Source organism: Lampris incognitus, chromosome 19 (assembly GCF_029633865.1).
Source record: "Lampris incognitus isolate fLamInc1 chromosome 19, fLamInc1.hap2, whole genome shotgun sequence".
NCBI classification, from domain to species: domain Eukaryota; kingdom Metazoa; phylum Chordata; class Actinopteri; order Lampriformes; family Lampridae; genus Lampris; species Lampris incognitus.
The window spans coordinates 21,240,502-21,256,279 of NC_079229.1; the positions used below are offsets into that span (position 1 = coordinate 21,240,502).

At 40.5% G+C, this 15,778-nt stretch overlaps 1 protein-coding gene across 2 annotated transcripts in view; it reads left to right on the plus strand.

Moving 5' to 3' along the window:
• The first annotated feature begins 1,121 nt into the window (after positions 1-1,121).
• Positions 1,122-15,778, plus strand: part of odad2 (outer dynein arm docking complex subunit 2) — a 39,804-nt gene continuing 25,147 nt past the window's right edge. The window contains exons 1-9 of one of the 2 annotated variants that reach the window (XM_056299792.1): positions 1,122-1,345; positions 1,734-1,891; positions 2,412-2,613; positions 2,793-2,899; positions 3,537-3,673; positions 4,572-4,688; positions 8,973-9,212; positions 9,338-9,381; positions 11,087-11,240. In XM_056299792.1, the coding sequence (XP_056155767.1) occupies positions 1,122-1,345; positions 1,734-1,891; positions 2,412-2,613; positions 2,793-2,899; positions 3,537-3,673; positions 4,572-4,688; positions 8,973-9,212; positions 9,338-9,381; positions 11,087-11,240 (1,383 nt within the window). Of the gene's footprint in view, positions 1,346-1,733; positions 1,892-2,411; positions 2,614-2,792; positions 2,900-3,536; positions 3,674-4,571; positions 4,689-8,972; positions 9,213-9,337; positions 9,382-9,796; positions 9,917-11,086; positions 11,241-15,778 lie in introns of both variants that reach the window. The other variant, XM_056299790.1, reaches the window with a different exon arrangement.

Here is a 15,778-nt window from a genome sequence, read left to right on the forward strand (position 1 = left end):
AATATGTGGTTGTGAGGGCACTCTAAAAGGAAAGCATACAGTGATTTTATTATTATAACATTTGATTTGACATTTTTAAGCTTTCTCTGACCTTGCAAGTTGTAACAACACAACTACCTAAGATTGGATTTAGTCTGAACGGGGGGGGGGGGGGGATCAGTTGCGCTGAGGTTGTCCATCATTTACAATGACGTGGAGACTACAATGCACAAAAAAAGCCAGTTCAATACAAACCGAAAAAAGGCCCTGAACAACCAAAACACCATATGAAGACTCTATGCACACACGGATATGGGGATTTTCAGGATCGTGTTTCTGAGATGTCCAAAGGTTGTGAGAGTGTGTGTTGTTTGGGATGTGTCGTAGTTCGTTCCGTGTATCTGAAGCGCAAAACAACACCGTGCAGGTGTATCACGGAAGTGCGACTCACCATGTTCATGCGACCATGTGATTCATTCACGCGTGAACGCGTCAACTTCTGCCGTGTTTGTCCGTTGTCATGGCGACCACGGGTGCGCTGCAGCGTACTCAGTCCATAGAAAATAGTCCGTTGACGCCGACTAACAGATAATAGTGCGCAACGTATATGTTTTAATAAAAATCCAACTGCCCTACAAGGTAAGTTTGTATTAAAGCTCACATCTTGCCAAAAAAATAAAATGTTGAATGCTGTATGTTCTGTTCATATAACCTCTGTTCATATAACCTAAGCCAAAAAGAACCGCTGAGGTTCCTAACTGATGTCAAGGCTTAACCATAGTTAAGCTAACCTGAGCTATGTTCACCATATCAGCTCTGATGACCTGCGTTAGCCAGTTTGGTTTGTTTGCTATTCAAGCGATATTGTGAAATGAAACGTGTGAGAAAATATATTCCTGCTCTTGTTTGCACTTTTATGCACTGTAAATTTACCGTAACTTTGAAGACCCTTCCTGCTCGACCAATGCTTTTCTTCTTCCTCCCTGTGTTCCACAATTAATGGAAAGACACGTCTTTTAGTTGGGGTTGCGTGTAAGCTTCTGCTGCCAAACGACTGGTCAGGCAATAGTGATGCAGTAATAAGCAGATTGTAGTGCTGTTCTCACTCACTTTTCAAGTTTTAAAAAGTTGCAGCCGGTGTCATGGGGGCGTCGTTGACGAGGGCAGCTCAGTGGACCACACTCAGCGCTGGTAATGGCAAACTAGAGATCACACCACTCAATGAGTCCTTGTTGAAAGACATCCTCCACTTTGTAGAACAATTCAGCTCCAGACATCCGCAGGAGGCCAAGTATGTGTTCAAGGAGCCACTGCAGTGGAGCACCACCTTGGTGCCTTCTGATTTCAAAACAGGCTATGACATCAGGTTGGTCAAATCATGAAGCAGACAGCTTGATTGCCCAGTGGTTTAAGTATTATGTGTCTTCTGTAAGATATGTTGTCACACAGATACTCAAATCTATATATTTCAACTAAATTCATGTCAACATGCATAATTGATTTATTGTAAAACATGAAAACATTCCAGACTATTTCATTACAATGATCTGTTCTGCTGCTTCCTGATGGTGGTTAGCTTTTTATCCTGTAACTGTGCTGTCAACATGTGGAAAATGCTATTACAGACTCTCCAAAGGACATAAAATAAAGCCTGTTTCAAATATCGTTTGGCAAAAATGATAATGGCTCATTGATTGTGAGTGATAGCAAATATTTTTATAATAGTGATATAATGACATTTCTCTCCTCACCAGTGGCCCAACTGTACAATCTGAGGAAAAAGACAGTGAAGAACACCCCTTGTTGCAGCTCTTCCCTCCAACCATATCCGTGCAAAGCTTTAGTCAACTTTCTAAACTGGTTCAGCTGGCAAACGATAAGAGGCTGAAAGAGGTTCGAGCTTGTCTGGAAGGTAAGCATGGCAACCACAGGATGAAATCTGAATCCCATTTGCATCCTTAGTAATCCAGCCGTCAGCATACTTCCATAACCCACAGACTCAATTTGTTTGTCCTCCCTTTCATCCACCGCTTCCATCCGATTATTCTGTCGTCATATTATGTTTGTAATTTTGTACAGAGATATTTACTGAAGGATCATTGCCAAAACCAGATATAGTGATAGGTACTTGTCAGAAAGAAGAACTGAAGACAGTAAAACGTAGCCCCAAAGAATGTTTTATAAAAAGAGTATGATTAAAAAAAAGTATGATGAATTGCAAAAGTAAGTAAAATGTATGATAAATTGAAAAAAAAAACATTCATTGGGCCTGTCCTTTGGCACAAAAGTGAATAAATTCTGCACCTGAGCCTGTGCTCTAAATATCATGAGTATCCTAAAAAAGAGCAGATGTTTGATGTGAACTGTTGGAAAAACTAAAATGTTGATTTTGGAAAAACTAAAATGTTGATTAAATTCAATTGACTATTTAGAGAATAGAGACCCCATAGTAAAGATACTGGGTCCAAGCTTTGCTACTGCCCTGAAGAAAGTGGACAGCTCTGTGCTGCGTCTGGTGGATGATGTGACAGGAGGGCAACAGGCCAAGGACTCTGAGGTCAAGGCCAAGCTGTTCTTCTTGCTCCAACACCTAGACATCCAGCTCCTCAGCAGCTCCCTCATGAAGATATCCCTGTGGGTGCCCTTCTTAATTATTCCTATTTCTGTGTTCAATCAATCATCTTACTTTTTATGCCACTCATTTTACACGCTTGTATTCTGATTAGAAATGCAGCCGGTTAAAAGCCACAAGCATAACATAACAAGATAAATTGTATGCTTGTTTTGTTTAATTTTCAACATTTTCACAACAGAGAAGTCAGACTCAACCCTGCAGCGGTGAAGAATGAAATAGAGCTGTTGAAATGCTTCTGCAACAAAGGGGAAAAGAGTGTGTTGAAGTCGGTTCGATACACATCAGGTTTGAATTATCTCCACATTTCACTGGGTTGAGAGAAACCAATTGCTATTAGGGTTAAAACTAGATATTCCACAGTATTAAAAAGTCTAAATTCCACCCTCTCAAAAACATGGAAGTCATTAATTCTGTCAGATTTCAGTATACTGAGACATTAGCTAATTTATTTACTTGTCTCAGGGCAGCAGATTTGTAGTGTCATAACAGGAATTGCCCCGTAAGCATCAAGTGATAAATGCAGCCTTTGAAAAATGTGTCCTCTTATGCTAAAGATAAATTGAAACCATCTAGGCAACTACTCTCCAAACCTGTGATACCAGGAAGCCACAAGATATCATAGTGTCACAATGTGGCCTTGTTTTTAGCAGATGATTTATACAAGGAGTGAAATCATGGCCCTAGGGCCTGGGCCCATATCTCGGACCTGTGCTATGCAGGGTGATCTGTCAGTCTCCTTGGCAGTCCAGACACTTGCTATGATTTCTTCCTTTGTGATGCTGCACTCTTTGAACCCATGGAATTTTATATTTCCCTCCATCTCCTGATGCCTGTGGGGAAAATCAAAATATGACCTGATTTCAAGCAGTAGTGCATATTTGTCACGCATATGTGTCAGGTTCCTTTATCTTTCTGTACATAGATTATGAGTTTTCCAATGGTTGTCACACACCTCCGTGGAGGCAGGTGCATGGTGAGATTTGTTACCTTGTGATTGAGCCCTGTGACACTGAGACACTCTACGTCACCTGCAGCACAGCTGGAGTCTTCCTAAATGGGGTAAGGATGAGATAACATTGTAGGTTACACGAATAACACCAGTGACATTCATCTTGATTCCTTCTTCTGTACGAGAAGAGGATTTAGAGTCCCAAATTACTTTTGACATGATTTAATCGTAGCTTGCTCCATCGAATTACCATACAACTACACGTGCATCATTGGCAAATACCATAATAAAATAATTAATTCAGTGCACACTTCAAAAAACAATCTTCTGGCTGCACTGTGGTAAGTTCATCAAAGATTAATTGCTCAATCAAAAGATTTTTCAGTCAATTAATGCATAAACATGATCATCAACTTCTATTAAAGTCATAAGCTTCTGTATGAAATAATGTGGTCTTTAGAAACCACTACAGGCAACATATATGTGGTACCTAATTAACAATACAATGCCCCTTTATCAGACTTCTCCTAATGATGAAGAGAATTTCCAAAAACATTTGGTAAATGTAACTGAAAAGCAGACAGTTTTCCAAGTTTACTGCTGTATAGCGATATTCCAGACACCTGCCAAATGTTGTGAATTTCTCTGAATATGTGTGCAATTAATTCTAAATCAACAGTTTGCACACCACAGCACCTTTTCACACTTTGAATGACTTTGCTGAGAAACCCTATATTTCCTATCTGCATTTTTTCACCTGGAAGTGGTTCAACTAAAGTAAAAAATCTACACACTAAAATATGGTTAACATGTCAATAAACTAAACCTCACAAATGAGGAGTGTCCTAAACAAAATACAGTGGTTTAGATGGATTAACGTTCCTATTTTTTTTAGACTTTTTAGTTGATACTCTGAGCTTGCTGACTCTATATTTAAACTTACATGTGGGCGAGATCACAATTGTGGTTGTAGTATTAATGAAGTTGTTTTCAACTTTGTTCTCACAGGGTATAAAACAGGAAGGAGAGGAGAAGGCATATGAGCAAACAAGTGAAGTGTACAAAGATGTGGTAACACTTCTGAAGAGTCGGTCTCCACATTTTGCAGAGAGCATAAACAAACAGGTACACCAGATTTTAAGCAGATGCAGTTAATATCAGCAGTACACACATTATTTATACTGTGTGCTTTAGTCTGTGTTTGTGTTTGCATGTGTGTGTGTGTGTGTGTTGCATTGCGTGTTGTATGTGTGGTGGGAGTTAGGATTGTGAAATCAGTGTTTGTGCTGCTCCTCACCAGTGAGCTAGTGTCTGATTGTTACTGTGCCGAAAACTTTCTGATGCGTCCTCCTTCATGTTCCAAATCTGTCCCTGAGTTAGCGAAATGTAAAAACAGCCCAATTACTCACACACACGCACGCACACACATGCACACACATGCACACACACACACAAACACACACACACACACACATTCATGTGCAGACACTGAAATGTGCATGATTCATTCAGTAGTGCTATTTCCTGCTTAAGTGATTTGGTGACATAACAAATCGCCTCAATAATTGTTACCAGCTGCACTCGAAAAATCTGTAAATCATTTCAAAATATGAACATGTTTTTTTTTCTCACTTGCTCTGATGTTTGTTGGAAAATGTGGCATCATCACAGGCTCATCAGATGCCGGGACCCATCCAGGCTACTGGCTGTTATGAGTGAAAGGGCATTCTTTTCTGCATGCAACTATGATCATTTCTATTCTTCCTTCTTGCATACTTCTGTGGATCCTTATGAATTTGTTCTTAGCCAATCAAAATGTTAGTAGGATTGAGAAACATATCCTTTATCAACTTTGCTGTCAAAGAAAAGATTCAAAAGTACAGTATATCTATCAAATTAATAGGATTTGTAGATAGGGTTGAAATAGATATGCGTTTTTCCCTAATGGCTTTCCTGACCTTTTCTTCATTGTTTAAGGCTTCAGGACAAAAGCTCAATACAATAGAAATATTTTTATCAAATGAAAATGCTTTCACTATTTTAATTGGCTTAAGAGATTTTCCATGTGCTTTATATTAAATGCCGGCATGTTACTGGGACATTTACTGCTGTAACTTGCCTTTTACACCTATTACCATTCAACCATTTTAAAACAACTTTATACTAGTCCCATATACCACTGTGCAAAGGTTCCCTGTCAAATTGTGGTTGATCAGTTGGTGATGGATCTCAGGATGCCACACTGGGCCATTTTAAGCAATGGTGCAGCTTAAGGCTTTAATAAGCCAATGAGTAGTGCCAGCCCGAGCTGTGTAAGAAAAGGTCATTGTGGCTTTTATGTTTTATGAGTCCTGTGTGAAGAGGGATGCCATGAGCTGACCCGTCTAAAGACAGCAACAACAAAAAAGTGATGTGAATGAGTTTTCTGAAACACAATTCATGTCAAGGTCTTGTCTTTTCTACTCTTTTATAGTGTACCAAGCTGTGTCTGACTTAGCACAGTGCATCTGTAGTGAAGATTCAAGATTCAAAATCCTTTATTTGTTACGTCTCATTATACAAGTACAAGAGAGTAAAATTCTTGTGTTTCAGCTCCTCAGCGCTGCAGCAACAATAGCAATAAGATAACAACAAAACAAAAAGCAATACTGATAACAAATGGTGTGTGGTGTATGTAAGGTACTGTGTGTGTATGCAGGCTCTGCCTTAATAAATGTGCATATGTGTGTGTAGTTGTTTGCATATTTGTGTTTGTGTATGCCAAGCTACGTCTGTGTGTGTGTGTGCGTGTGTGTGTAAACTGATAAGCCACTGAAAACCATAGGTCAGTACCATCAGTCCGGCAACAGGCTTAGTAGTGTCTTTAATGTTCTTTGTTCAAAAGCCTGGTTGCTTGGTGGAAAAAGCTGTTTTGGAGCCTACTGGTCCAGGCTTTGAGGCTGTGGTACCGCTTGCCTGATGGTAGCAGCTGGAACAGTCCAAAGTTGGGGGTGCCTGGGGTCTTTGATAATCCTACGGGCTTTGCTGACACAACATACGTTATATATGTCCTGGATGGAGGGAAACTCACATCCACTGGTGTCCTGGGCTGTCTGCACAACCCTCTGCAGTGTTTTGCGGTTGTGGGCAGTACAGTTCCCATGCCAGGCGGTGATGCATCCAGTCAGGACACTCTCAGTTGCGCCTCTGTAGAAGGCCCGTAGAATCGTGAGCCCCATGCCGAACTTCTTCAGTCGCCTGAGGTGAAAGTGGTGTTGCTGTGCTTTTTTCACCACATGGCTGGTGCGTTCATCCCAGGTGAGGTCCTCGGTAATGTGGACACCGAGGAACTTGAAGCTCTTGACTCTCTGTGTTCTGCAATTTAGTCATTTGCTTGCATTACCTTTTCTCAATATGTTTTTCACTAACCCACCTTGAACTTGTCATTTTTATGCTGGGTTTAACTTGACAGATTTTAATGTTTATTTTTTTTAACTGATTTAAGTGGTTTCTTGTAACTGAGCAAATTATGGTGTAAAAGGCATTCTGTATTTTAAATAATGAAATGTACAGACATTAAATGATTATAGACACTCTTGAGGAAAGGATCCATTGCAATTTTAATTTGAGCAATGAATAACAGTTGTCTGTCAGTCAGAAACAGAATCTCGTGACACCCCAGCTGAGCTCTCTGATTGCAGTGCAAAAAGCCCAGGATTGGCAATGTGATAGCCAAAGATAACAGCACCTAATCTCCAAATACATCTATTCATTTCCAGTGCATGGAAGCAGGCCTTTTTAACAATTAGTTTAGACGGCTTCAATTAAATAAACAGAGGCCGCCAGAAGAGAAGAGAAGAGGGCTGCAACACAGGGAGGAAAAGGACTCAATAGACTGTACTGAGCTGTGCATTCAAGTCTAAGTTACGGTGCGACTAAAACATTTGGACATGCTGTGTATGTGCATGTCACTGCAAAGCAAAGTTACTCTGTTGGTTGGAGGATTTCTTGTTTCTGAGATACTGAAGTTAATGTAGCCCGCTTCTCCATCCTAATCACTCACTAGAGAACTATTTAAGTCTCACCGCCGGCAGATACTTTATGACTTATGGCTGCAGGTTTGCTGCCTTGCTGATTTTCCATCATTGTTGATCATGTAATTAGATACATGTCTAGCCAAACACATGTAGGTATTTGGAGTTTTAGGATTCATGCAAGCTTGGGAAAAAAACAAGACAAATGAAAGAAATGAGTCAGGTGCTAATGATTGAGTGTCAGCTGCTGTGAGATATTTGTTACTTGAAACGTGCAAGGCTGCAAACGTCAGTCCTGCTTAACATGGCACTTGTCTACTGGTTTCTAGTGTGCTCTGATGCAGTGAGGCACCTGAAATAGAGCCCTTTATTGTGGCCTGCCATACTATTTGGATTGGTTCCTTCTAAAGTACATGGACTTTGTTCATTCTGTGTATAACAGAATTATGGGAGGTTGGATACCTTAATAAAATCAGACTGTGTTGCTGAGGTGGAGTAAATTGGCCTGTATGTTTCCAATTGCTGGTCACTTTATGTTTTATGAAAAACAAGTCTTTGGAAAAGTGACTGGGCATGCTTGGCAAGTCCAGGCAAGTGTGTGAAAACTGCTCAAAGACATACATCTTAATTCTTTTTTTCCCCCTTGCTTTTAAAAAAGGTACGAAAAACATGAGCTCCCAGCAACCAGTGACAGTCTGAGCGGCTATTTTCTGCATAGCAGGTGTCTGTGATTAAAACCTTTCCTGCCTGCAAACCATTCATATGTGTCTTGTTGGCATTCTTATGAAGGTTGTAAAGTTAGGCAAAGACCTTCAAAACTCAAAAAGTCATTGGTGAGTAACAGTGCCTGTGCCAAACTGCGAGGTTTTAGGTCGAGGAATATAAAGAAACAATAAACTTTTTGATATTGTTCAGCCAATTAATGGAAGGGGACCTCTTCTGGGGAAAACACTGGGAACATGTAATTTTATTCCCATGGCTCAATTAGGCCTAAATCGTTATCCAGGCATGGTGATTGTTGACGAAGGCTGTTTTTTATATGAACAGTCACTGACACTGTTTGAGAACCCTGACCATTTTTTTTATAAGGCTCTACAAGGGCTTGCGGCCGCCAGCACCCCCTCTCAGAGATCAGTGCGTGATGTGTCTCAGGAAAGAAGCTGCACGTCAGCTGTCGGGTGGAAAATATGCTTTATAACTCGAAATGAATCACAATCGGACTTAATAGTTTGTTAATGGAACGATCAGTTAGAGGAAGAACTGTTTTATCGACCCAAGTCCATATAATTTTACGACTCAAATTTATTGTATATCTCACGGCAGGCATTTTGGTGCAAATTGAGAGAGGTCTTTTTCCCCCACTCTTCAACCTTCTTTTTTCCCTCCCCACCAACAGGATTTTGCAGTTCAAGAAGAACTTCCATCAACACAAAAGATCCAACATGTGGAATCGGTTGATGGGGAGGAACAAGGCCAACCCCAGAGGTCTTACGAGCATCAGGAAAAGAATGTGCATGAGAGGGCGAGACAACAGCACACAGCGAACAAGCCAGGCAGCAAAAAGAAATTAGAACCATCTCTGAAATGGAAGAACCTCGGTCTCCTGTCTCCCTATGAGTATGTGATAATTCCACTCGTAAGATGTGTCTTCAAATATTGCGAGGCTACCACGTACTGTGCATGGAGGGGCTCTCACTAGATCAAGAGATGAGCTTTAGACTGGGTTGATGCTGGAGTCAAGCGTTATGCACATGTGCTCAGTGCGTCTGCTATGCATGCCAGCAGTCACACATTATAAAGAGATGGTTATATGGTTTATAAATTTTAGGGCAAGCGCAAATATTCCTGATTATACAACGGTCTAAGTTAATGGATGCGTTGACTGCGTGGAAACCTCTCTGCCCAATTACAGAGAGAATACTTTTGAGAGGTCTTGAGAAAAATGCTAAAATGATCTATCACATATGTTATTTGATTGATAAATAGATCTAGCAGGGGCTGAGCTGTTGCAGCTGTACCTTGTGATAACTGTCCCCATTTGAGGAGCGACTGGCTCAGGATGAAAGTATCTAAATTGGGAGAGAAAAAAGCCTGCGGAACTCTCATCTCAGCATTATTAAATAATGATTATGTTAGAAAAATAACAACTTTCAAAATAGAAACAGGCATAATGACTCTTATTTTATATCATTACAGTAAATCAGGGGAAAAGAAACCCAGCGATGGCTTTCGAAAAGAGAAGCCTACTGAGAAACGGGAGAAGATTCTGAGATCTGATCACAAGAAGAAAGCTGATTTCTCTGGGTCCTCTCAACCAGGGCACCAGTCCTCCCAGAAAATGTAAGTCCTGTGAATGAGCTCTCTTTTGGCAGACCTCATAATGGCTATCTCTTTAGGTGCACATGAAATAATTTAGACGGGATTAAATTAAATATATAATTGTGCGAATGTTTTGTTCATAAGCACTGATATTTGCTGAAGAAATTTAACATACAATGCCTCAATGCTGCTGTACAGACTGGGAGCAAATATATGGATTGTTCTGCACTTCCCTGTCACCAGCCTCTGGCATCTGAAGTTCCTCAGCTGGTCTAATCCTTGTGTCTGCCAAGTGTATGCAGGCCACTTTTCTAGTAAACGTACTGGACTGATTCTAGCCCCTGTTCTCTGATAACATTTTCTGCTGCTCATCAGTTCTACCTTGGTACACATACACAAGGGGACCTTTGGGAGCACTCATTCACAGGAGTGAATGCATACAGGGCAGTGTTTGTTTATGTGTGTGTGTGTGTGTGTGTGTGTGTGTGTGTGTGTGTGTGTGTGTGTGTGTGTGTGTGTGTGTGTGTGTGTGTGTGTGTGTGTGTGTGTGTGTGTGTGGGCCTTACTGCTTAATGAAGGCCTTGTTCAGTGTTTACAGTATCACATCACTGCCTGGAAAATGCTCATTCATATCGGCTGGCTTCCCCCGATAATGGGCTCCCCTGGAAATGCTATCTGTCTGTACATGGGAACGGTTTCCCTGTGGCTCCGTTTGAATGTGTACCAAATTTCATTGCTCCGCAGTGCGTAGTTTTCATGATACATTTATCCGAATGGCCTGAGTGACTTGAAAAAGCCATCTGCATTTCTGGTTGCTCGTATGGTTTCGGCTCTGCTCTGCCTATGATGACGACTCCAGTCCTCCCATTACTGTAGTTTAATCTTTAAATCTCTGCTGCTTGGATTCTAAGGAAAGCCTAACTTGACACTTGGATTTCAGTGAGGAGCTTTAGCGGGAGTCCTTGCGTAGGATGACCAAGCTGTTTTTCCTTTTAAAACACAGGAAGAGATGACTTGGATCTGAGGCACTAACAAATAGCGTTTTTATATTCATCATGATGAATATAAAATGTCATGATGTATTACTTTTCCTCTCTTTATCTGTTTATGTATTGTCTAGTTCTTCACTTTTTGCAGATTCTTATCTGTTGTCCTTCTGCTCTGTGGGCTGTTCTGTCCTCTTGTGTTCAGTAAGACCTCAGCAAGAGACATGCCGATAGTGGATTTCAGTGAGAGTTCATCTGAGAGTGAGGAGGACGAGGACCAGCATGAACGACGGCCAGAGAGTAACACAGACCTGCCGGCTGAGTACTGGCAGATCCAGAAACTGGTCAAGTATGTCAAGGTACACTAAAGCCCCCCGCTGCATGATACTGCACACAGCCTGTACTAGAATTCATCCCGAAACAGTGCTTTGAAGAAAGCGTGTACAACTGCAGGCGAAGGCAGTCCACAACTGACAGGAAACAGTAAAATCCATGCTCTTTTCCTGTGATCCATACAGGAATTTTGATGCTGACCTGAGTCAATTTTCCAACTTCAAAGGCATTTTTTGCCTCTGCCTCAGTGCTTCTCGTTTACAGTCCACTCTAAGATTAGATTTAGTCATCCCTTTGTATTGCAGAGAATCAAGAACTAATAGTCATTGTATAATTGTGCATAATAGCTTTGAAAATAGTTATAACACAACACCTCAATAGCATTATGTCATGTTACCAACTGTCAAAAAAGTGACAGCTAATGAAATACTCCATACGTAGGTCCTATTTAAGGTTAGGCTTCATAGTAGGATGGCAGTTGGCCTTGCTAGTGGATTCCTGGTTTGTGACACAGGCCCGGTCGGTTGCATATGTGAGCCAAGGTACAGGGGAAAGAGCTGTCTGACAGCAGCAGCTGTACACTCTGTTTGCCCACACCGCAGAAGCATAAATGAAGCGTGCCTCTGATAGGTCTGACACGGCATATGGTGAATATTAATGTGTCAAAATATGAGAAGAACGGAGAAGAGGACAGGAATGGCGATGACCCAGATTGACTAGGAATGTCTTTTCTGACCGACCAGTTGACTTCAGAGATCCCTACATCTCAGTGGCTACCTATCCGATTATAGCTAAATGGAAAAAAAAACATTTAGGTAAAAGGAAAGAAACCCACAACGTTCACCCTTAGATTCAACTTAGCCATGCATTGCAAACTTGTCGTTCCATATTTAATTATAATAAAAAAACTGAAACGCTGTAGCTGCAGCACATGTGTTTTTGATTTGAAGTGAGAAAATTAACAGTTCCTGTCATCTCAACATGGAAAAAAGATTAATTTTACACTATGTAAAGAATTTATGTATTATTATTAGATATTACTAAAACATTTATGAATTGGGTTTTGAAACTTTGGGTGTAATGAGACTATACACACGTAACCAAATAAAATGTAAATAAAAAAAATGCTCCAAGCGTCAGTTCGAGGAAGGTATTTTTAGCACAGTTAAGTAGGATATGCTGTAATATAAGGAAATCGCCACTCTAAAAGCAGGTTGCTATTCCTGTCCAAAAAGCAAAGAGAATATGTTAGTGATATGAAAAAGGCAATTTTACATAAAGAAACCCCTTTTGTTTCGTATATTTTTTGTGCTATTTGGTGAGAGTGTGCCATGAGCTCTAGAGTTTTGTGTGTGTGTGTGTGTGTGTGTGTGTGCGTGCGTGCGTGTGTGTGTGCGTGCGTGCGTACGTATATGTGTGTGTGTGGGTGTGTGGCTCAGCACGATGCAGCACAGCAGTAACCAACATGTTCCAGCCTCCTATCTGTCTGGAAACCATACAGCACAGTTATTTATGGGGCTTGCCCAGTATTCATTTTATAATATCATTACCATCAGAAGCTTAAACTTATCATGAGCCAAGTTAAATATCTGTTTTATTTTAGGAGTCCCTTTTTTTTTTCTTCCCATAACACTGCATAGACAGGCATTTGTACTGTCAGAAGATTAAGGCCTTCATAAAGCAACACATTGATGCTCTGTTTTGTGTTTTAATGATATTTATGTAAGCATATTTTCCTGGGGCGTTAATGTGTTTTAAGGCCTGTACCTATGACATGACTATATGGGTTCCCTGCTACCCAGTATGAGCATGTGTGTGTGTGTGCATATGTGTTTGTGTAGTGTTTATATAATTCAAACTATGCCCTTGGGTGTTCAGTCACTGTAATATAATCTATACAAACATGTTAAAAGTGTAGTTTTTCTACCACATGCTCTCTAACGAACATGTACCATAGGGTAGTTTCATAAACCATGATCAAACGTCCTCATGTGACAGTTAAGGCAACTTGTTTATTAAGTTAAATGAATGTGATTTAAAACTTGACAAGCCGGGCCGCTGTATTCTCTATCATCGAGGCTGCTGCTTTTGATGGCAGGTATCATCCCAGCTATAAGACTCTTTTCTTTTTAATCCATTTCATAATGGCTGATACATTCTATGAGTTAAAAGATTAAAATGGCAATATTTCTTTAGGCTAGATCTCCATTTGTACCAGCCGTTGCTTTTTCATCGTCACTACAAAAATATTCATCAAAAAACTTTTTTCAAGATTAGTGTTGAGAGCAGTTTTTCTCAGGAGATTTCGTTGTGGTGTGTGCATGTCTATAAGCAGTTGGTACAAACAAGGTGTCAGAGTAGATTAGCAGGGTGGGTTGGCTAGCCGCTGACAGGCATCATTTGTTCAGTCCTTAGAAAGGTTGCTCTCCCTCTGCTGGGCAGTTGTTGTACTGCAGCCTCAAGTCTTCTCTCCTGAGAACCATTCTCCTTAATTGCTATACTAAAAGTTATTCTGCCTCCAGTGCATAGGAGCCAGTTTGAACTAATTTCCTCATCAGAGGTGAACGTGTAGCTAATTATATTGTAAGTGGTTAAGTATCAGTGATACTACTTTAACAGACACAATGCTCAATTAAATCCTTAAAATAGTAAACCCTTGTAATGCATTTACAAGGTGTTTAATCTGAAGAATGTATTTTCACAAGAGCAGTTGCAAAATTCCTTTCTTATGATTTAAGCAGCATTTCAAAGACCTGCCTTTTTTGCTTAGGAAGTACTGTTCTGATTTTGAGATAGCAGGGCCACTCAAGAGAATGAGTTTTATTTCATCGAAGATCCTATGTCAAATATGAAGTTAGAATGTACCACTAATGATTCATTCTTTCCCTTTCCATTACCCATAATAGAGCAGTTAGGTTTGCTCTTTTTATTACAACCCTTCCCTCTGAGTCTGCTCCAGAGACAGCAGAGAAGGAAACCTCATGCATCCTCCAGCATTCGACCTCTGCCAAGAACGGGCACTTCTTTCTTACACCAAGGTCTGTGAAACCCAGGCAGTGGCCCCCATCCACCTGTCACCAGTCCAGCATTGAGGACACACATATGTGCACGTGGACACGTATACTCAACATGTGCATGTGCATCCCTACCAGCACTCAATACCCCCACACACACACACACACACCACACACGCACGCACGCACACACACACATGCACACACACACACACAGCACGCGCACCACTAAGCCATTAAAGAAGGGTCTTTGGGTCAATAGAGTATCAGTGGTAATCCTATTGAACGCATCCCTGCTTTTGCATGGTTAGCTGTGGGATTCAATCCTGGAGAGGCTGAAGAAGGACATACTGAGAACCATTCTGAGATTTCAGAATATATTGTGATGCTCCAGAGGAACAAGACTTAAATAAAAACTAGAGCTCAGTGAAGCCTTCAGCTATTTCATTGTTTATCCTGTAGTTAAGGAAAACACCTAGATGTGTAAAGTATCTTGCAGTGGCTGCTGTCAAGTTAACCCCGTTAATGATATTTGATCCTTTGTGTTGCTTTGTCTCTTATAAATATGTTTTTATTTCCATAATTATTCAGTTAAGGAGATACATCATTTATACAACCACCTTAATCCTTCTCTAGAGGGATCAGTGTTGAGTTGCTGATTAATGATTATTATCCACCTTTAGTCTGGTATGAATTCCACATTTATGCCAATATAAACTCTCCTCATGGGATTTTTTTCACATGCAGGTGTCCGCAATAGCTATTGTAGTTTGCACTATCCACAGTTATTAAGGAATTTTTAAAAAAAAAATTTTGACTGATACACTGGCATAGGACTATATTCACCAAGTTTTTTAATTTTTCACAAATCCCATCTCCTTCTCTTCTCCCTCAGTGACATGAGCCATCGTTTAAAGGTATTTCTGTCCTTTGGATGTAATTTATAAGGACATCAGTCATAACTATTGTTTTTGCTGGATCCTGCTGGTAGCAAATTTCTTCAATAGAACCAGTGGAACCTCATTCAGGTTTATGAAGCAGAACCTGTCATTAGTAAGATTTTCAGAGGGATTTTAAAGGACCTATATGAAACACATTACTGCTCTACAAATTTTCCCCGTAACCTACTCTTGATGTCTATAAATCAACTGCATTTTGTTATTGTATGTAGATAATTGACCCACTGAGCCAAGACATCCTAGTACAGTGGCTACGACAAGGTAATACATTCCCATACAAACCGTGCAGACATATTAGACTACATGTAGAAACTCCTGGACTGAGGTGGATGAGTGGTTAAATTGGTTCCACAATGAGCATCTGCCCTTATCATGTTCAAGGAGTCAAAGATCCTCCACCATAAAAGATTGTCAGATGTTGTCAGTGTTTTAAAGAATGTCTTCAATACATCAAGACCAAAGCTCACAGAAATAGAAGCATATGATCCTTTTTCTGTTCTCGCAGCTATCGCTTCTAAACATTTTTTTTTCTCGAGTTGTTTTTACAAGGTATGGAGCGAGCCCTCTGAATCCTTTGAAGAGTGAGAGTGG